Source organism: Oenanthe melanoleuca, chromosome 17 (genome assembly GCF_029582105.1).
Source record: "Oenanthe melanoleuca isolate GR-GAL-2019-014 chromosome 17, OMel1.0, whole genome shotgun sequence".
NCBI lineage: Eukaryota > Metazoa > Chordata > Aves > Passeriformes > Muscicapidae > Oenanthe > Oenanthe melanoleuca.
The window spans coordinates 6,550,326-6,571,213 of NC_079350.1; the positions used below are offsets into that span (position 1 = coordinate 6,550,326).

At 47.5% G+C, this 20,888-nt stretch overlaps 1 protein-coding gene across 1 annotated transcript in view; it reads right to left on the reverse strand.

The window, feature by feature from the left end:
* Positions 1-20,888, reverse strand: part of COL27A1 (collagen type XXVII alpha 1 chain) — a 139,303-nt gene that overhangs the window by 111,128 nt on the left and 7,287 nt on the right. The window contains exons 2-4 of the mRNA XM_056505220.1: positions 19,192-19,262; positions 12,202-13,607; positions 2,897-2,950 (exon numbers count right to left, since the gene is read on the reverse strand). Of these exons, the coding sequence (XP_056361195.1) occupies positions 2,897-2,950; positions 12,202-13,607; positions 19,192-19,262 (1,531 nt within the window). The remainder of the gene's footprint in view (positions 1-2,896; positions 2,951-12,201; positions 13,608-19,191; positions 19,263-20,888) is intronic.

A 20,888-nucleotide genomic window follows, 5' to 3' on the forward strand; every position in this document is an offset into this window, starting at 1 on the left:
TTCCTGGAGAGCACACATGGCACTGCAGCAGTATCTCTACAGATTGGAGAGCTCCTGAGATAGGGTTATTAGCCATTCCTATTGCAATTTTAAACTCATTTCTCTTGGAGTCCCTCAGGAAATAATGAGAAGAAGAAACACCCAGTTTTCACTTGTTATGGAAATGGAAAATTGCTTTCATAGCTGCAGAGAGCAGAGCACAGGAATAGCCTGGATCTGTCTCAGTGGGGCCCTGCTGCTGGAGTGATAGAGTGTACAATTAATTCCATGCTCCTGAAATGGGGACTGGCTTTTAAAAATGGAGAAATTGTAATTTTCAACAAGACTACCACACTATCCACTCTGCTACCCTGCCTTGGATTGCTCCTGAATGCTGAGATATGTCCCCATCAGAACCTGTTCCATGCTGTTCCCCAGTCTGGGATGTTTTTGCAGAGCAGGTGGCATTGCCTACATGGAAGAGCCACCCTCAGACTAGACTGGCAGGTCTGGTGATACTCATCTGCTGGAAATCAGATCCATGGCAGCAGCCAGATTTTCTTGCAGGCTCTCACCCACCACAGTCTCACTCTCAAGGCAAAGCCTAATCGAGATTTCACTTCACCCTGGCCAATATGGGGTGGGAATTCTGCACTACACATCAGCATGAGGCAACTTCACAGCTACAAAAAGTCACAAGTCAAATGCTGCTACTGGATTTTCAAATGTGCCAGGCAACTGTACAAGCATTAGTAACATGGAAATTATGCAAGTTACAACAAAGGCAATTAATCTTATGCATGAATTGCTTTGGTGACAAAAAGATCCTTCCTCTCCTCTGCCCCCAGCAGTGCAGAGTTGCCTGCAATGTTCACCTCCCCTCTGGAGCTCCCAACTTGGGCTGTAGCCTGGTGGGACACCTCATGGCTTATCCATGTGCAAGAACTCTGCAGCTGCTTTTTTGGAGGATCAGGTTAGGAGAGATAGAACATGATCCCTGCAATGTTGCACATCTATTTTTAAGTTTTTCAAGCACAACAAAAGCAAAAGATGCAAGAATTCCCCCAAGCCTGTCTTAGTTCCTGGCAGCTCCACTTTCCAATGAAATCCCTAAACCCCAAAGAGACACAAGAAAAAATTACCAGGAGAAATACATCCCAAAGTCAAAACAATTCAGGCACAGAGGAGTCCTGTCTCCAGTGCTCCAGGCCAGACATTCATAGAGTGACCCTTCTGCCCCCTCCCAAAATTAGCACAGCCTCTCTGTAGAGGTCTGAGCCAAGCCAGGCTCAGCTGTGCTGAGCACTTCCTAACTGGGAACTCTTTCCTGGACCAATTCTCAGCATCTCTGGCAGGGACTGAGCTCAGAAACCCTCTGTTGCTTATTGTCTTTCAGAGGATTATCTTAAATATAGAATGGAGCATGCAACAGCTGGGGAATAAGACACAATTACAACACAGCTTCCATGATGCTATTTCCTTCAGAAGAAACTTGAGTGGAATCAGGATGTAGAGCTGAAATTTGGTCACTCATACAGCAGGCAGGGGATGCAGCTGGGACTCCAGACCTGGAGTTCAGTTTGCAAACCACAGGATTGCCAGAAGTAACACAAAAAAATAAAAACCACCCCTGATAAGTAATGAGCTGGGGTAGGAACCAACTTCCAGCTTTAATGGGGACACCAAGAAATGCAAACTCTGGGCAATCTACTGATGTGGGATCTGCTTGGACACTTGTGACAGAAGATATCAGGGCTGATGCTCCACTAAAAATCTTCCCTAACGTGGAGCAGATTGTCCCATCCATGAACACAAGCCTGGTGCTGCCTAACCCCGCTCACTTTCAGCCCAAATCAGCTTCCAGGGCTGTGCCCACAGCCCAGCTCCAGGGGTCCTGCAGACCTGCATTTTACTGTTGGAGAGAGGAGAGGAGTTTATTTTTGCTGGTCACTGCTGGATCTCACAGGAGTGGAACAAGTGTCCTGGGGGAATGCCCAGCTTCCCAGCTCTCAGCCTTTGCTTGTTCTTTAAAGACATTACACGGGGCTTGAGTTTTAGCCAAGTATGTGTGAGGAAATCTCCCTCTGCTGCCAGGCCAGGATGCTGCCTGCATCACAGATCCAAAGATTCCAGCCTGGGACACTCTGGGTTCCAGCTCCCAGCAGTGCAGGGCTGAGGAAGGGGCTCCAAGCTGTGCTGTGGGACAGCACTGTGCTCCTAGGAACAGAGCCCTGTGCTGCCAGGAGAGCAGTGCCAGCACTGCAGCGTGGCCAGGGCAGGCTCCCTGCCCAGCCCTGGGAGAGCTGGGCCAGCAATGAAGGCTTTTCTCACACGAGCTGCAGCACTCAGCTCCAGATGTTCCCTCAGCACAGCACTCAGTGTTCAAAGATCTGCAGCAGAATTTCATTTGGGGAGGAAGAAATTCTGCGAGAGCTGTTGCAAATTCCTGAACAGATAAGGCTTGAAAAGGAGAGAGCAGGTCTCAGTCTGGGGAACAAAAACACTCATTTCTGTGGGAGTCCTTGCTCCTGGACCGTGGTCCCACTAAAGAAGGACCTTGAACTAAACAACTTGTGAAGCTGGGGAGAGAGAAGGAGAGTACAAAAAGCAGCCAAAGCTAATATTCAGCAGTGGGTGTGCAAGAAGGAACAGATACTGGAAACAAAATGAGACAGACAGATCTCATTCTTCTGACAGCCATTTGGAAAGATCCATCCCCAGCCTTTGCAGATGCCAAACCTTAGCTCAGGGAGGCTGCAAATCACCAGTGTGGCCTCCCAAAAACCCCCAACAGGCAATGAGAGAGAAGGAGACCAGATTGAGAGGGGCCTGAAGAAATCAGCACTCAGCCACAGGAACTACAACAGCAGGAAAAGCAGATTCAATACAAATGGATGGAAGTTTTTAAAGCACTTACTCGAGAGCCTCTCTTGCCAGGGGGTCCTGGTAAGCCTGGCAGACCTGGTGGGCCCTAGAAAATCAAAAACAGGTATTAGTGATGGTTCTAGAGCAGGATGGTGCTCCTGACAGTGCTTCACTGTCAGAGACCCATAACACAATCATTTGGAGAAGACCTGGGGAGAAGGGCCAGTTACAGCACCACAGCCAAAATTTCCCTCCAGCTTATGCTGTTACAATAAAGGGATAAAAACCATGCACAAAACCATCTGCAGGAGCACATATTTCCATGGAGTGGAGACAGAGCATCCCCATCTTTCTGCTGCATTCCTGGGATCACAGATGTGTCTGGTGCTTCCCCTCTCCTGGACCTGTGCTGTGCCATAGGGGTAACACAATTGTCTCCAGCTCTGGATTTTCCTGCTCTGTGTTAGCACCTTGGCAAGGGAAGCACGCTGTGTGTTCTAATCTCCATCAGCTGCACACGTGCAGCTGTTGGTATTGTAGGTTCCTACATGAGTTACAACATAATCTATGATTATGTGCAACCCCAGCACTTCATATTTTAAAGCAACAGGTTATAAAATGTAATAAAACTGGTGTCAATGTTGGAAATTCCTAAATGCAGCTCTGTAGCAAAGGAAAGGTCGAGTCATACACATCAGAGTAGTGGGGGCTCTTGGAAGAGGGTAGGAACAAAGTGGAGATATCAGGAGCCCAGCTGTGCACTGATCTGAAACAGGTTAGGAAAAAATACTTAACCAATGAGGTTTGAACTCCTTTGAATTTGTTCATCTATTTATTCATTTTTTCTCAATGGGCTGGAGAATTCAGATTTCTGGAGAGCCATCTGCAACTCCTAATAACTCCTCAAAACTTCTTTTCCCCCAAGCCAAACATGTCTGACAAGAATAACTGTTAATTAAAGCTTCTCCCAGAGGATTTATATTTGGGTAGCTTGCTACAAAAGACAAGTTCCCAGTGAGGAGACACATCCAGGGCAGCCAGCTGAAGGGTGTTTGGAAGGCAGTCTGAGCTCTCTGCCTGCATGGAGGGGGGCACAGCAGGTCCCAGAGCAGCATTGCACAGGGATGAAGGTGCAGTGCATGGAGCAGGTGCAGGATGAGCCCCATGGCCACATTCTGGCCTTGCTCCCACCCCACTGGATCATCCCTGTGGGATCTCCTCCTTGCACAAAGCCAGGCTGGCCCAGCTGCTCAGAGCTGCTCAGGCTGGCACTGCCCATGAGCAGGAGGAAAATAACCTCATGATCCCTAGAGCAGCTCCCAGGTGTCATCCAGGACATGATTCAGTAAGAAAAAAAAACTGACTACTCTAAATCTCATGGCCAGGAAAAGATTTTGGAAAGAGAAAATTTGCCTGAACCATACAGGTAACCCATGGATAAACACTCCCCTGATATTACCACATGGAAACAACACATGAAGTTGTATAAAAGTGATCTATTTTAAGAGTGAAACATGGCACAGTGGAAAAACAAAAAGTCAAGGAAAGCATAAGCAAAGCCTAGTGGCTTCTGTACTATTAATTTATCAGTGCAACAAATAAATCACAATTTTTTACCCCTGTAGTAAAGATAACAAGAAAAAGCTTGTTTCAAAAGAGCCTACAGAGCACAGAACAGCTGATGTCCCTCACTGTGACACACAGGGATGGACTTCTGTCACCATGTGAGCACTGCTACTGTCCAGCCCTGCCTGCCCTGGACATGTCCAGTCTCCACATGTGACCCCTCTGCCAGCTGCTTATTGCTGCAGAGCACAGTATTACTGCTCTCTGTATTAACAACCCTCATTGATACAGCTGACCCTCATTTTAGCAATATCCCAGTGCTTTAACCTGCCATTGTGCCAGCTCAGGGCCCCGTGCATAATGCAATTATACAGCTGTGCAAATAGACACGTAATTGTAGGGGTTTTTTAAGCCTCATGTATAATTGTGCTTCAGAATCCCAGCTTTTATTAAAAATATCCCCCTGCCCTTTTAGTTGGGATGATAACTATCAAAACACAAATCCAGTGCAACTGAGGCAGCAATGGTTTTAATAGAGTTTATCAGAGATTAATCCAAGGCCTCAATCTCTCCATCCCCATTTACACCCTCAGAAGAAGCAAAAGAGGAGATGCAACTGTCTGAGCACATGTACCAGAATTGAGGTGACCTTTTCTACCTTCCTGCTAACAGCAGCTGCATTTGCACTTGGCCACTTGAGAAAAACCTTCTCTAAATATGTGGGCTGCTCAGAACAGACTGAAGCTAACACAAAAACAAGGTGAGAGTTAATACCAGCACTGGAGTGGCAATACAGAGTTGAGAGAAAGCTTCTAGCTGGAAAAGCACAGAGCAGTGCACAATTCAGGAGTCCCTGCCACTGTGCTTTGATTTGTCATCCCTTCAGATTTATTTTTTTCTTTCTTGAGGAGTAAGAGGGATGAGGTGACAGTGGGATGACCAGCTACAAGGTGCCAGCCACTCCAGTAACTGTACAAGGTAAGACTGTGACCACTTTTACATTTGAAGCCAGTCAAGGTGGAAGAGGACTGGGGCAGTGGTGAGAAGTGTCACACTTTGTACTTCTCACATTTCTCAGTTCCTTGGTAGCTGGGTTGGATGGGGCTGGACTGTGCCCTCCTAGTGACCCATTTCCCCTCTGCCCCTGTGTCCTCCAGCCCATGTTCTCACACAAGAGCCCCACATCCCACAGCTGGCTCTGCCTGGGGACAGCAATGCTGAAATGCACTCAAGGAAATGTGCATCTAGAGAGGCAGCCAGAGGAGAACGGGCTGGGTCAGGGCCCAGCTACTCACAAATGATGGATGCAGCCCCACTGCAGGCACAGGGCTCCCCAGGGAAAGTGGGAAATGTCCATCAGTGATGTGCCCAGAGCCTGCCTGGGGTGATGCCCACACAGCCCCTGCCCTCAGCAGAGACAGAGACACCTTCACCCCACCCCAGATCACACAGAGCCTGCAGGGACCTCTCCACTGTCCCTTTAGGGCACTCCTGGGGATGCAGGAGCAGAGGGGAGTGCTCCAAGGGGCAGGAAGATTTCCTGCTGCTGGCAGTGGGATGAGGATATCAGGGCTCTGCCCCTGCCCTCCCATGGCAGGGTTTGGCACAGCTGAGGCTCCTCTGCTGAGCTCCTGCTCCTGGCACTGCAGCTCTTGTCTCTCTGGCTCCTTGCCTGCTCCTTCTGCAAACTGATGGCAGAGAACACCCACCCTGTTATCACACAAAGCAAGATCAGAGATCAAGGAGAAAGCAGCAGCAGCAGATCTCTCTGTCTTCTCAAGCCAAACAGCTGAGCTGTTAACCAGCCTGAACAGCTCCTGAAGCAGCTCATGGCAGCCACAATAAAGTTTAACCCTTCTCAGGTTCCCACGGTAGCATTAGCAACGATGACCGATCCCACCAAATGATTATGGGATTTATTCTAAGCTGCTGCTGGGAACCTTTCTGGTGCAAAAGGGACTTTTTTTTAAAAATCTTAACTATCTGAGATTCAAATTTCAAATGGAAAATTAAGCAAACTTGTCTGAAAGGAAAATACATCAGACCCTGAGGATAAGGGAAATCTTGCCATTTCCTCTTGCTGTTAATTTATAGCTCTGCCTCTCCCACACTGTGACCCCCCTTGCACTGCTTCCTCTGCCCACAGCAGTGCTGCAGGGACCAAGGTGCCTTCTGAGCTCCAAACCCAGCAAGGCCAAACCTGCTGTGGAAGGTTTGAATTAAAGCACACTGAGTACAAGAATTGGTGCTGGAAATTGGGAAATGACTCCTGAATCAGCTTGATCAGATAGCAAAGGATTCCTGTAATTGTTTCCCCAGGGGTGAGTACTCAGCCTGGCAGCAAAGAGCTGAGATTTCCCAGGAACCTATTAAGCTCATATTCTAGGGCACACTGACAGATGGACATATTAACTTTAGGGTCTTCCCAATGTATTTCTGCCCAGCCACGAGTGGCACAGCTTTCCTGTGTCCCAGAAAAGTCTGTTTCAGAAGTGCTAAACTCTGCTAGAGAAGAGAAGAGAAGAGAAGAGAAGAGAAGAGAAGAGAAGAGAAGAGAAGAGAAGAGAAGAGAAGAGAAGAGAAGAGAAGAGAAGAGAAGAGAAGAGAAGAGAAGAGAAGATCCTTCTTTCTCAAGTGTTAATGCCTGTGGTAAAAGTCAACTTAAAAAGGAGTTCAGGAAACACACCAAAAGCTTCTCCCCACATTGGTACCATGTTCTGAGCAGTGAGTGACATTTCCCCTTCAGATAAAGGACTTGAACTGTTTTCTTTCAAGAAGAAAAGAAATATTCCTACAGGAAAAATGGCACTGCCACAAATCTACCCTTTAGCCTTGTAAATCTGGGAAGCACCAGCAAGGAAGGACTGAGCAGCTACAGGGCCAGCACTGGAATTCAAAATTCCCTGCTCAGGAGAATAGAAAAGGGGGAGAAAAATCTCATCTTCAAGAGCCTGCCAACCTCTCCTCACCTCCCCATCATTGCCAAGCACTGCATGGCTTCAAAAACTGCCTCAAACAAAGCCAGAATTTTAAAGGGGAAAAAAAAACCCCAACACTTTGGTTACTTTCTTCTCCAAGGCAGGCTTATCATATTAAAATTTGGACATGTCTGGGTTTCAACCAGTCTGAAAACAAAAAGCCCTCATAATTCTGGCAGGAGCAGAGCTGCTGGGGGAGAGCCAGCCCTGTAACACGATTTCCTCACCAGGCACAGATGTTTGCTCTGGGTTTGTGCAGCACCTATCACACAAAGGTCCTTGTCCACAGCTGGGTTCCTCACAGAGCAGCAGCACAATGCACAACAAAACAGGAGTGTTCCAGCTTGGTGAAAGCCACTTTTCTACGGAGACTTTTCAGGAACAGGCTCTGCAGGGGGTTCTTTGGACATTGGAGCAATCCCAGACCTTGGAAGGCAGCCTGAAAGGCTGGGAAAGAATAGAGGGATCACCTACTCTACTACTCACTTTCTATTTTTAAAAATGTATTAAAAGACTTGTGTATATTTGTACAATCCTAGATCCTTTGCAGCACATTTACCTCTAACACACTATCAACTATCTCTCTTCTAAATTAACTTTATTTTACACAAATAGATCTCTCTGATGCTTGGTCATTTGCCTGCAAGATTTCATTTCAGGGATATTTCTGGTTAAATCAGCAAAAAAATTTGATCCAATTATGTGAGAGCAAGGATAAAACTTTCCCCATGCACTATACAAAGCAGGCAGTCTCCCTTTTTTTATTATTAATATGACTCATTCATTAATAGATATTTAAAAATGTTGTGTGTTCCTTAATTTATCATGGACTGGCAGCTCAAACAGCTTTTCTGGTGAGAGAAGGACTGGAAATAGGCACTTCATACATTTTATCAGCATTTCCAGCCACCTCTCTTCCCTGCCCACTGATTGAATTGGCTGGGATTGCTTCTTTAGGGAAGGAGCCGGGCTCCAAGACAAACTGCTCGTGCAGAGGATGGCAGCTGGAGCAGTCTAGACTGGGGAAACACATGTGCCTTGCAGAGAGGGAGGCAGGCAAAGAGGGAGGGAGAGGAGCTGCCTGCCAGGCACCGCCACTGCCTCGAGCAAGAGCTGCTGGCCATGTGCATGGAGCTGAGGGCTGCGAGCCCCCCTCCTCTGACTTTTTGAGGTGTCCTTGAAACACACTCCCTCAGTGCTTCCACAGCCCAGTGATCCCAGCCTGCACATTCAGCATAAGGAGTGGGTTTCTTGCTCTAAAAATAACCCCTAGACTTGTCAAGAGGCTTGGCTGTAGAGAGCAAAAAGCTATGGAATTGCAGCTTTACATAGGAGGAGAAAGGTCTGACTTAGGGTGTCGCTGGATGCTGCTGGGAGCCAGGGAAAAAGCAGCCATGAAGCCTTAGATTTCTTAGACTGCTCCAGAACAAGAAATTATAACACTGATTATGCACCTGCAGGGTGTGTGAGAGCCGTGTGCCTCGTGATATTTTGCAGAAGGTATGTTTTCAGAGAGGTGTTGCCTTCTTGGACCAATGAGTCTTTTCTATTTTGTTTTACATGTACTACCCTATATAGTGTAGTGTTTCTTTTAATAAAGCTCTCCCTCTTTCTGCTTCTCCATTGCACAAGGAACTATGTTGCATTACTCTTTTTGCCACTCTCCTATAGCCTAAAATACAGCATTAGGGTACATTGTGCTAGACCCCAGTCATGCCAGGGTAAGGGATTGAGCACAGCTTTACCTGTCAAGGGTGCTGGTGGGTAGGGGAGAGGCTACAGTAGCCCCCCAAAATCTCCCAGCCAAACCTACTGCTAGTCTAGACAAGAAATGACACCCCATCCACTGGAGGGTTCAAACACCCATCACAACACAGCCTCTGCTCAGGAGTTTGACATGCTCACAATAGATATTGATTTTCAGCATGCATTTTTCTTTTGAGGGGGGTTTTAGGCTGCTTTAGCCATGAGCTGGGGTCATGCTGCATGCTGGAGCAAGGCTGGCTGAGATGCTTTGGGCAGTGGGGATGATTCAGAGGGACTTTTGCCAGCTGCTGAGTCAGTGCCGCGTTACTGACTTCGCACGATATCCGGGTGTTCCTTTTGTTATTTCTCCCTTCCAAAAAAACCATAGAGCTGAGATCCCAAATGCTTGTGGTTATTAATGGTTCCCAAGAAGTTCTTCTTTTTTAAGAACACATTGCCCTCCCTCCTCTAGCTGCTCAGCAAACCCAACACTCCCAAAGAATTAATGCTCTGCCATGAGTTGCTTTTGGGATGCAGCATCTCTGTTTCCTTTTGCACAGCATCCAGATGGTCCTTCAGATTAATACATGGAGGATGCTGAATTTTACTCCTAAATCAATCCTTTCATTCCTTTGCTCATACTCCTCTAATCATCAATCCCTTCCTCTATTGTTGGATGGGGCCTTTCTGCACAGCTAAGATTATTCCGTTGGTTATTTTAGTAGAATTCTCAACTGCAGACACCACAGAGCCTGAGTCACCAGTGCCTCACACCATGGCTGCCATTGGGATGATCAGGATGAACAATGGTCCTTTCTCTCTAGGTGGAAGGGTTCTGTGCCTGCCAGTCTGCCCAGAAATCACAGCCAAGGTGGCCCCAAAAGGGCAGAAGGCAGTTCCACCCCACACCTCCCTGCCCAGGGTGACAATCTTCTTGAGGAGACTTCATATCAGGCAGCAACTGGGAAAACTAATGAATCACCTTATCCTTGCCTCGGTGTGCCAGACAGCAGATGACATTCCCAGCCCACAGCCTGCCCTGGCCAGGCTGGGACATCACTGACCTCATCAGCAGCGCCCGCCCGGCAGCACGGGGCCGGCGCCAGGTAATTACTCAAGCACAGAACATTTATCAGCACTTGCACTGAAACATGCTCATCTGGCCATGGACGTGCTGCATGAATTCCTCAACATGTCATCCCCATTCTGATCTTTTCTCCTCTTTCCCTTCCCATGTCAGAGTATCCAAGGCAGCGTGGTACAGAGATCTCCGAGTGAGTCACAGGAGCTGCTGAGCACCGTGTGCAGCCAGCTCCAGCCAAGCCATAACCTTTCCCTCCCCAAGCCCTGATTTTGTTTCCAGCAGTCAAAGAGAATAAGGCCAGACAGAGCCTCAGAAAGTTCTCCTTTCCCTCGGTTCAGGGCTCCAGTTGTTCTCAGACAGGATGGAAAAATCCTGCCATCTCTTCCCTCAGCCCTCCACAGCCTGAATCCATTTCTTTGCTATGATTCACAAGCCTGAGAGAGATTTTCCACTCCAGTTCAATAATAAGCTCTTTACATTGCAGGGGCTTGAAGCTTGTCACCCTCATGACACTTGAAGACCAAGAAGGTGGCAGGGGTCAGGATTTTGGTAGGCTTGGAGCAGGCACCCAGATTCACCCCTTAAAGCTATGTGATGCTCCAAGGGAAATGCACAGCTGCTGAATTTCTTCTCTTGGAAATATGCCTAAAATGACTCTCCACAAAATACAGAAGCCTGCCCAAAGATCAAATTGCTGGAGCTTGTTCTGCCTACTCAGGGATTTATCAAAACTTCTGCAAGCACCAAGACTCCATCAGGGATGGGTGCCTGCAGCCCACGCTCAACCCCTGCCCAGGCATCACCTTCACCTCTCCCAGGTGAAAAACACCACCCTGGTGACTGCACAGCCAAAGAACAGGGAGAGAAATCACCACCCAGCTTTGAGATGGGACAGGAGGGAACACAAACTGCCAAGCTCCCACTGAGGACTTGGGGACACCCAACCCTTCCACTTTAGGTGTTACTTGCACCAAGGAGCAGCTCTGCAGAGATGAGAGCTGGTCATTCCTTACACCAGCCTCAATATTTCCATTGTAAACTCTTCTTTCACTATTTTAAGAAGTCAGCTGTAAAAATTCCCTCTAGGCTGGATCTTGGCAACCAAAGGCTGTGTCTGGGAGAAACTTATTTTACATGTACAACCCCTCTCTTCTATTGACAGTTTGGGTTGGAACACCAAATCCCCCTAAAAGTTGGACAGTTTAGAGATCATGTTTGCATTCTCAAATTTGAAAAAAAAAAAAAAAAAAAAGAACAGCCAGCAAATAATTAGTGGGGCCTGAGTGCCTTTAGCATTACAAAATGTGTATATGCTCTTACAATGGCCAATACATACAACCTGAAAGGAGTTATTTTTTTATGTGGAATGCAGTAGTTAAATTTATAAAGGAAACTTCTTGCATGTGTTAAGTGCAGGCTATAAGAAATAAAAACCAGAACAAAACACCCAAGCAAAACTTATACCATAAAAACAGATGAGACTTTGTTTAAAGAAATAAAACCTGAAGCTATCTCTGCACTTGGCTTCGCTGGAACAGGGGACTTTTCTAGATTTGTGAATATCAGATACAAAGAAAATTAATAACTAGTGCCAAGAAATAGTTAACTTGAGGCATGTTTTTAAAGCATCTGGGTTTTCTATGGAAGATGCCCAGAGATAAACCAAGGGTGTGGAAGATAGCCCCAACCTGGCCATTAAAATGTCAGCCAGCAATTTAAACTAAAAGAAAGTGGGATTTCCCTATTTTTTCCCCTCCCCTTTCTTTTTAAAAATCTAACATTAAGCAGCAACTTTAACCACAAATTTTTCATGGCATGCACCATCACTGAACATTCAGGTTCAAACTGAGATTTATGCTAAAGTTGTGATGATCAGGAATACACACTGAGATAAACTTCACAGAAACCCTTGGGGGCTGTGGCCTGCCAGCCCTTGAGCTGAGCTGTGACTGGGATTTGCCACCACCAAGAGCCTGAACATACCTGAGGTCCTCTCTCTCCTTTCACTCCTGGATATCCCAATAAAAATGGAAATGGAGTGGGTCCCAGGGGCTCGAAGATGGGATAGCCATGGGTGGCAGCGGGGGTGGTGAGGTTGTGAGGTGGCCTGGCTCTGGAGCTGGGCAGGGCAGAGCCCAGGGGAGGCTTGGTGTGCAGCAGGGGGATGATGCTGGGATCCACTCTCCTGCTGGGGGACGGCTTCTTTGGCAGGGGCCCACGGCTTGGGCTCTGCGGGGTCGGCTGCAGGGTGACAAGGTGGACACTGCTGCTCGTGTTGTCAGTCACCCTCCTCACGGGCTGTACGGTACCGGGCGCCTCGGGGGGCTCAGCTGTCGGTTTTTGGTTGGGTTTCTTTTTGGTCTCTTGCTTGGACTCCTTCCTGCTGGCCGTGGCCAGGCTCGGGCTGGTTGGTGGGGCCCTTTTGGTGGTGGGAAGGGGGGATTTGTCCCTGGGCTGAGACACCCTGAGGGCTGTGCCCCAATGGGACGGGGTGGGTACCTGTGGTTTGGTACTTGACACAACAGGTGTGGCCACTGTGACCTTGGTGGCTTTGGTGGTCAGTCTCGGCCGTGCTGGGGGGGTTGACAGCAACGTGAGGGTTCTTGCATCCGAACCCCTTGTTTTGAGGGGTGCAGTGACCCTGCCAAACTCCACGGTTGGGGCAGCAGTGGTCAGGTTTTTCAGACCCTGCAGCGAGGGCTCCGTGGGCTGTGGGGTACTGGGGGAGGCACTGGGATCCCTGGGCAGGATGGGGATGAGCGGGGGCAAGTTTGGCCGGTAGGTATCTGCTTGCCTGCACTGTTTTTTCAGGTATTTACAGTAATGATGAGCTGCCTTGGCGGAAGGATAAATATCAAACTGGCAGATGGCTCCTTCGAACTGCACCGAGTGCTGGCTTATCTTCCCAAAGAGGAAAGACCCGTGAGGATCCAACACCTCGTCCTTTTTAAAATGCAAATCCGCATGTACTCTGCGCTTCCCACAAGAAGTAAATAAAGTGACTGTCTGGCCACGGATGTTGATGGCCATATTGTGCCACTGGCCATCGTGGACATTGTAATCAAAGTACACAGAGCGCTTGTGGCCCACGTAGACGATGATCTTGCCGGGCACAAACTGGAGGCCCAGCTGCAGCTTGTTGCGCTTGCTCCTGACAGCGAAGAGGAAGGCGTTGTTGACGCGGTGGGAGCAGAGGCTCAGCAGCAGCAGCAGGTCGGCGCTGGAGCCCGCGGGCAGCAGGGCGCTGAGCGGGGCCTGCACGCGGGCCTGCTGCGTGACGATGACTCCCGAGCGGAACGGAATGACGCCCGGCGGGACCGCGCGCCACGAGGGCCGGCCGCTCCACGGCCTCTTCCCCGACAGGCCCAGCCGCTGAAGGACGTCCACATCTGAAAGGCAAGCACCGAGATTACTGAGGTGACACAAGCTCTGGGTGCGTGTGGAGGGAGGTCAAACCAACCCATGCACAAAGAGGACACAGGAAATCCCAACTCCCGTGTCTAATCCAGACTCTTTGTATCGGGGTAGACGGTGTAGGACAAAACTCAAACGCTCTGTTAAAGCTAAGGGCTACAGCTGCAGTTTATTATAAAAGGGCCTGCTAGGAGCTGCCCACAGGTTAAAGAGATAAAAGGGGGCAGAGAGACAGAGAAGAGAGAGTAAAAAGGAGATGCAAGAGAAGAGAGAGAAGAAGTATTAGAGTTAGAGGAGCAAGGGGAGGGAGAGAGAGAGTAATGGGATAAAAGGATATTGGGGTAATAGAAGAGGGAGAGGAGAAGTGGGAGAAGGAAAGAAGAGAGCAATTTCCTGTTTGCAACACAGTAAATCATCTTCCATGATGAATATTGTAATTTCCACTAGCTAATGTATGACAAGATACAAATTCTATAGCATTTACATAGAGCTTATAGGAATCCTTACATTACCATAATGTGTTACATTCTAAACGCTAAGATCTAATCTTTGGGCACTGGATAGTCTTTTTGTGCCCTTTGGACTGTCTCTCTGGCTGAGAGCATTTTTTAAGCAAGAGGGGATTACCTCCAGGGGCCATCCTATTGTTTTATGGCAATTCATAACTAAGGCTTTCCTGTAACATCTTCCTTCTCCCCAACACTTCCCCAACAAATCCACCCTCTCACAGACACATTCCCATAACCAGCATGGAGAACTCACAGCTCTTCTCACATCCTGTGAGGAGCAAGTGCATGCTCAATGTGATTACCAACCAAATTTAATTAATTGCCAAAATGCATCAGCTCCATGATGCATCTGGTGAGCTCTCCTGTCCCACCAGGGACCAGCTCAGATGTTCTGGAGGGAGCTGACCTCACTACAAGGAAATTTCCCACTGAGCACCACTAACCCTCTTCCTGGGATTTAATTCTAAGTACTGACCACACAGCTGGAAAGGAATTCGCACAACAGACTGAGCTGGGATTGCAAAATTTTATATCCCCAGAGGGCAAGCAACAAAACTTCCAAAGGGAGCAAAAGCCTTGTATCTGTCTCTCTCCAAGCTAGCAAGCAGCAGCTTTTGATCTTTGGAGTTTAGGGAAGCACAGGTGCCTCCCAGCATGAAAAAATTGCACCTAGATTTCAGTCAACTGCTCAAGGTTCTCAACGGCAGTACTTTTTTTTCCCAGCAGATTATCTTACAGCATTAAATTATTTTAATAGGTTGAAACCAGGCTTGGTTTGTGAAGAGCTCAGAATTTGGTAATGGCTGCCACTGAGCAGTGGAGGTAGGATTTGCCTCCTGTATAATGTCACCTAGGAGCCAGGTGCCTTGCTCAGGACAGGAGGAGGGACTGATCACAGATTCTCCCCCAACTCCAGGAGGAATTTGCAATGGACAGACCAGCAGAACCCCCTGCTTTCTGCCCCTGAGCTCTATCAGGAGTCACAGCTCAGATTAGCAACAGCAACACAGCCTGGGGCCAGCTGGCAGCAGCCTCAGCTGAATTACCAAACTGGAGAAGATGCCGAGGTCTAGGTGAGCAAAACTGCAAAGGTAAATGTGCCCAGACCTGAAAAAGGTCCTAAAGCAGGCTGGGCTCCCAGGCTGAGCAGCTAAAGGAGCTCAGCCTGGAGGAAAAGGAGGCTCAGGGGAGAATTTCTCACTCCCTACAACTCCCCAACAGGAGGCTGTAGTCAGGTGTGGGGCAGGTTCTGCTCCCAGGTAAGAAGCAACAGCATGAGAGGAAAAGCCCTCAGGCTGTGCTGGGGTGTTAGAGTGAAGAGTAGGAAAGGCTTTTCCCCAAAATGTTTGTGAAGCATTGGAGCAAGCTACCCAGTGAAGTGGTGGAGTCAACATTCAAAAGGCATTAGATGTGGCACTTGGGGACATCTGATGGGTTGGTGATGGGCTTGGCACTCCTGGGTTAACAGCTGCATTTGGGGACTGTAAGGGTTTTCCAACCCAGCTGACCCTGTGAAGGTGATCATGACTCCTGTGACACTAGCACTGCTGACAGTGAGCTAGGACAGCTGCACTTCCTCCCCTCCTCCTGCCCAAATACAATCCCCATCACCCCTGGACCAGACAGCTCTCCCATTTCAGTGCTCTTTGGGGAAGCCAGTCAGGGCTGCACAACCCAAATGCTAATGTTGCAAGGCAAGGATTTACCACTCAGAGAGGTGGTGGTGCTAATCATGGCTAACATCATGGGTTTGCAACTTTCCTAGATTAAATCAACTTAGTCCTCCAAATTAAAAAAAAAAAAACAAAAAAAAAACCAAAAGCCCAAACTAGCTCCTTTTCTAAAGGGGTCTTGGTATTCTGCTGCTTTCACCCTTAACTATTAAATGTTCTGCATAGAACACAATATTTAGAGAATTGGCACTTAAAGAGCCCCTTGGTTTGGCCAGAAGAGTTACAGACTCAAGCAGTCTGAGACCTGTAATGCTGCTGGCCAAGAAGGGACAAGAATGATGAGAAAACCTCTGTTCCTTGACTTTGGCAAAAACCTCAGCCATTTTTGTATGCAAGAATGAGTCAATCACTATTTACTTTGCCTGAGTTTAGCTTTATTCCCACCTTCCTTTTTTAAAGAAGTTTGACTCATTTTCTAGCAGACACTACCCTGGAGAAGGTGTGTCAGATGTAAAAAGGATGGAATTGTTGCCACTCTGTACAGAGGGGTGATTTACTGCACTGCATGTTCAAGTGTTAATGACAGTATTTCCCCTGTACTCTGAAATCCTTAGCTCCCCACTGTTTTTATTCCATCTTGTCCAACAGGTCTGTCTCCCAGCATAGCCTTCCCCTCTCTGCACTCAATAGGGGAACCATCAGTGTCTTCACTCTGGATAATCTCCAGAGCCCATGAAACAGCAAAGGCCAAAGCCTGGCTTTAGTGAAGTCAAGTGGGACCCTTGCCACAGACTTCAAAGGCATTGGGATTTATCCCTAAGGAAATAAATTTACCACTTAAGCAAGCTGCTAGTCTCCAGCTTTCAATTCCTACGTGTATTTTTAGGTTCTCCCTCGGAGGCAGACAGGGGGTGTCTCTGCTAGAGATGCTGCACACTGTAGGAGTTATTTATTTGGTAGCTGCTCTGCAAACACCCAGGGATGTTCCCCTGCTCAGAGGATGCTGCTGCTGTTTGCAATCCCAATCCAAGTGCCTCATTAGCAACAGCATCCAGGAGTGCTTAAGGGAAAAAAAGCACAACCCAAACACTCCTGTGCCTCAGAGCCCGCTGAGTGGAGCCAGGCTCTGGATGCCCACGCAAAATCTGATTAAAGTCCTCCTGCAGGACACGTATGTGGACTTTCCAGCAGCAGCTCCAGGCACAGAGCTCAGGACTCCTGTGCACCCAGCCCATCTCCTCTCCATCCCATCCAACTGTTCTGGGCACATCTCCTGGGATACAGGATGTCATCAACTGATGTGAAATGCAAGGTAATTCTGACTTCCTGAAGCAGCTCCAAGTTTAGCAGAGGATTTTTTCCCCTTCAAACTTTTTTCCTCTGTGGATTTTTCCATCAAAACACATTATTTAAAAAGAACATTCACTTAGAGCTGCCTGCTCCCAGGTGCCTCAAAGCTAGTAACAACATTCCTGTAGCAACATTTGAGCAATAGGGAAAAACTCTTCTTTCAGGCTCTGTGCATGAAGTGAGATACACACAGACTCCTGAACAAACATATGATCATCTCTGAAAAAGGGGAAAAATATTTTATTGTTCTCCTTCCCATCTCTTTCTTTCCCTCCCCCTTTCCCCACACAAAAAGTTGTGTAAGAAAAAGAAGCCAAAAGGCAGGAGAGGAACAGCTTGCAGCTTCCCAGATTCCAGCAGCCAAGATGTGATGCCCACAGCTAAAACTGGGTTGAATAAGAGCAGCAGTTCCAAAAGTTACTGCCCAGACCCTTAGTCAGCGCACAGCAAATGGACTCACAATCTTTTGGGTTTCTAACACTTCTGGAAAGATCATCCTCTGTGTTCCCTGATTTTCCAGCATACAGGAAGGCTCCTAATCCTTAGAGTAACAGCCACAGTGTTTTCAAAAGCCCACAGCATTGGCTTAATTTCATCCTCACACTGACCTATGAACAAGTTCTTACTGCTTCTGAATCTCATGTCTGAAAATCCTGATAACACAGCCTCAGGTCACCAATGATTTTTACAGCCTTAACTTCTCTGGAAGGTTTTATCTTCTGGTACCCAGAAGGAAATGCTCTCTCTCATTGTGTGGAAACCAGGCAAGATTTGAAAAATTCTTTTATCACAGAGAATGTATCTCAGAAGGGAATTATTGATTACACCAAGGTAAACACAATGAGAGTGAAATTAAAGAGTGTGCTTTAGATTGATGGTAACAAAAGACATGGCACCATCCCATAATTATCACAGGAGTAAAAAGATGGATAGAGGTGAATCTAAACAGGATATTATAATCTACTTAAAAAGTGAGATGCCAAGACACAGTATTTGTTCTGCCTCTTTACGAGCTGACATAAAACTTGCTCTGAAAACTGCTTGACTAAGTAATTCAGCCAGATGTTCACCTCCTTTGTGTGGAGGCAGAATTTGGAAAATATTACGTTTTTCAAAATTGCTGATGGCAGGGATCTATTCCCCCCCCAAAAAAAGTGGTCCATGGGCTGGCTGACAGCTGAATGTTGACCAAATTTCTATTTTTCCTTCATGTTTTAGAGACTGAGAGGAGAGCCCTGGAGCCTGCTAGTCCACTTAGTGCTGTCTGCTGACGGCAGGGGAAGCTGCTCACTTCCAGCAAATACCCATGTAAAGCATCCATGTGGGAAAGGAGTTGCTATTTTAAGAGGAGAAGGTTCCTTTACAGATATTGCAGAGATGATCAGCACCCTCTATCAACTGTTAAAGATGAATTTTTTTAATGTTTTTGTTGACTTTGAAGCTTTTCATCTCCTTTTATAGGGTCATTGATAATTGTACCTCAGCCTAGTCCTGTCCCTGGCAGCACCAGGGAGGTGATGCCTGGAGAAGGGATGTAAGGACAGGCTGAAGGTGTCACTCCCCTTTAGAATATTCCCCTCCCTTACATTTGCTTTTACCTTTGGAACTCACATTATTTCTGTATGTGTGACATCCCTTGTGCTGGCAGAACCTGGGGTGCACCAAAGTCAAGGAAAAATCTGTCAGCCAGAGACATTTAATTCCATAAAGCCCCAGCCTCAAGGGGCAGTTTCTAAAAGCAGTTAATTCCTGGCAAGTGCAGGTAGATGCCAGTGAGATTTCAGACACAGAGTGCTTCACTCCCACCAGACAGACTGACAATCCTGTGGGACACATAATCACCTGTACAAACCTGGTTATTTTGCCAGTTAACTGCACCATCTATATCATCTGTACTGCACCATCAGCAATAAATGTATCTAACTGTGCACTGAGCTCAGACATTGATTGTTATAATCCCACACTGGCACCAAAGCACTTGGCTTTTACTTTTATTGAAAGAAAAAAAAAAAAAGGGTGTAATTTACCTTCAGAATTTCCCTGTGTGAATCCCAGGAACCAGGTAAAACACAATATAGTCCAGAGAAAGCAGAATCCCCTAAAATTGGAAGAGAAAAAAAAAAAAAAGGCATTTCTTCAACAGCAGTAACAAAACCAATTCAATTGTTAAAGGTCTTCTCCTTGATCCCAAGTCTAGCAAAGCCAGTGGCAGCATCACCTTGACTCCAGGAAGTGGATTCAGGCTGAGACCTTATTTTTCTGCTTCAAAGTCACCTAAAGCCCACTGAACTTAGTGGAAGGTTTCCCAATGGTATTAGGAGCCTTGAACAAGGACCAGCCCAATGTTTTGAGAGGCAGGGCCATCACTGCTGGCCATCAGTGCCTTTGCTACTGCTACTCTTTGGCACTCACCCACCCAGGACAGACCACCAGAAATGCAAGAGAATGGAGAAATCATTCAAAGCTAAACTCATGAATTCATCCATCATAAAGCCCTGCCAGGAGAGCACGTGCAGGGCTGTGGGGACGTGGGCAGGAAAGGGGCTGGCACTCAGTGCCTGTCACCTCAGCAAACATATCCTGAGTCCTGATGCTTTACTGTGTGCTTAACAATACCCTAAGCATGCAAAATCCTACATGGATCTGTTTCTCATTTTACACCCAATGAAAGATGGGGGCAGCTTCTTACCCAGTGCTGAGCCACTGAGAACCTCCTCACAAGCCTGAAAGTTTAGGAAGTGGGAGATCCACAGACTCCCAACCCTGTGCTCTCACAGACCCTTTCATGACTGAGAGGGAATTTAACAAACCTCTCTGTTAGCTCAGCTTTAAGCCTTCAAGTGACATTGAAAACAGCAGCTTGGGGAAAAAACCTTTTACCAGAAAGGTAACTGAACCCCCCCTTCTCCCATCAGCTTCCTACTGTTGGTTTGAAGCCAACTGAAGAACATGGGAAACTCCTTGGTTAGGCTCACTTATAGCTGTCAGTGGAAAGTTTGAAGACTGAATTCCCTCATCTTCTAGAGAGGATATTTAACAGCTTCATCAGCAAAGGCTGCTGGAAGAATAGACAGAAATGTAAACTACAGAAAGCCCTCAGCCAGGAGGCAGCAGTGTGGGACATGCACAGGGTGTTTGTCACTCAGCCCAGCCAGGGTGAGCACTGGGCTGTGCAGAGCCATGCCAGAGTGCAGCTCGCTCACCTCTCACATCTGACACAAGTCATTCATCAAACCACTCTTCTCCTGCCATTGAGCCTCAGCTTTAGCCCAAGAAAGCATCCTCTGAGACAAGGCATTACCCTGGGCCAATCCTCACACCATGCAGGAGACCCTTTCCCACAGCTAAAACAAAGCCACAGTGATTTACACCAGTGGGGAAACCTGGCCTTGAATGTAAAAATCCATCCAGGAATCCAGCCACTTACTAATGTTTTAATGCTTGAAGAGATAAAATACTGGAGCAGTCCTACATGAACTGGGAAACAAATGAGCTGAAGCAATCCTTGTGCTCCTTTGCTGTTTCCATCAGCCTGACAGCCTGCACATTTCAGGAGCTCTGGGACTGCTTTAATTTGTGAAACAACAGCCAGGAATAGCCCAAACCTGGTGTTCTTTTCCCCTGTCCTACAAACAGCCACATCCTAACCAGGAAACCCTCACCACACTCCAGAGATCTCCAGCGGGGGAGCCTTGGTTCTTTTCTGACAACTTCATCCCTTGGG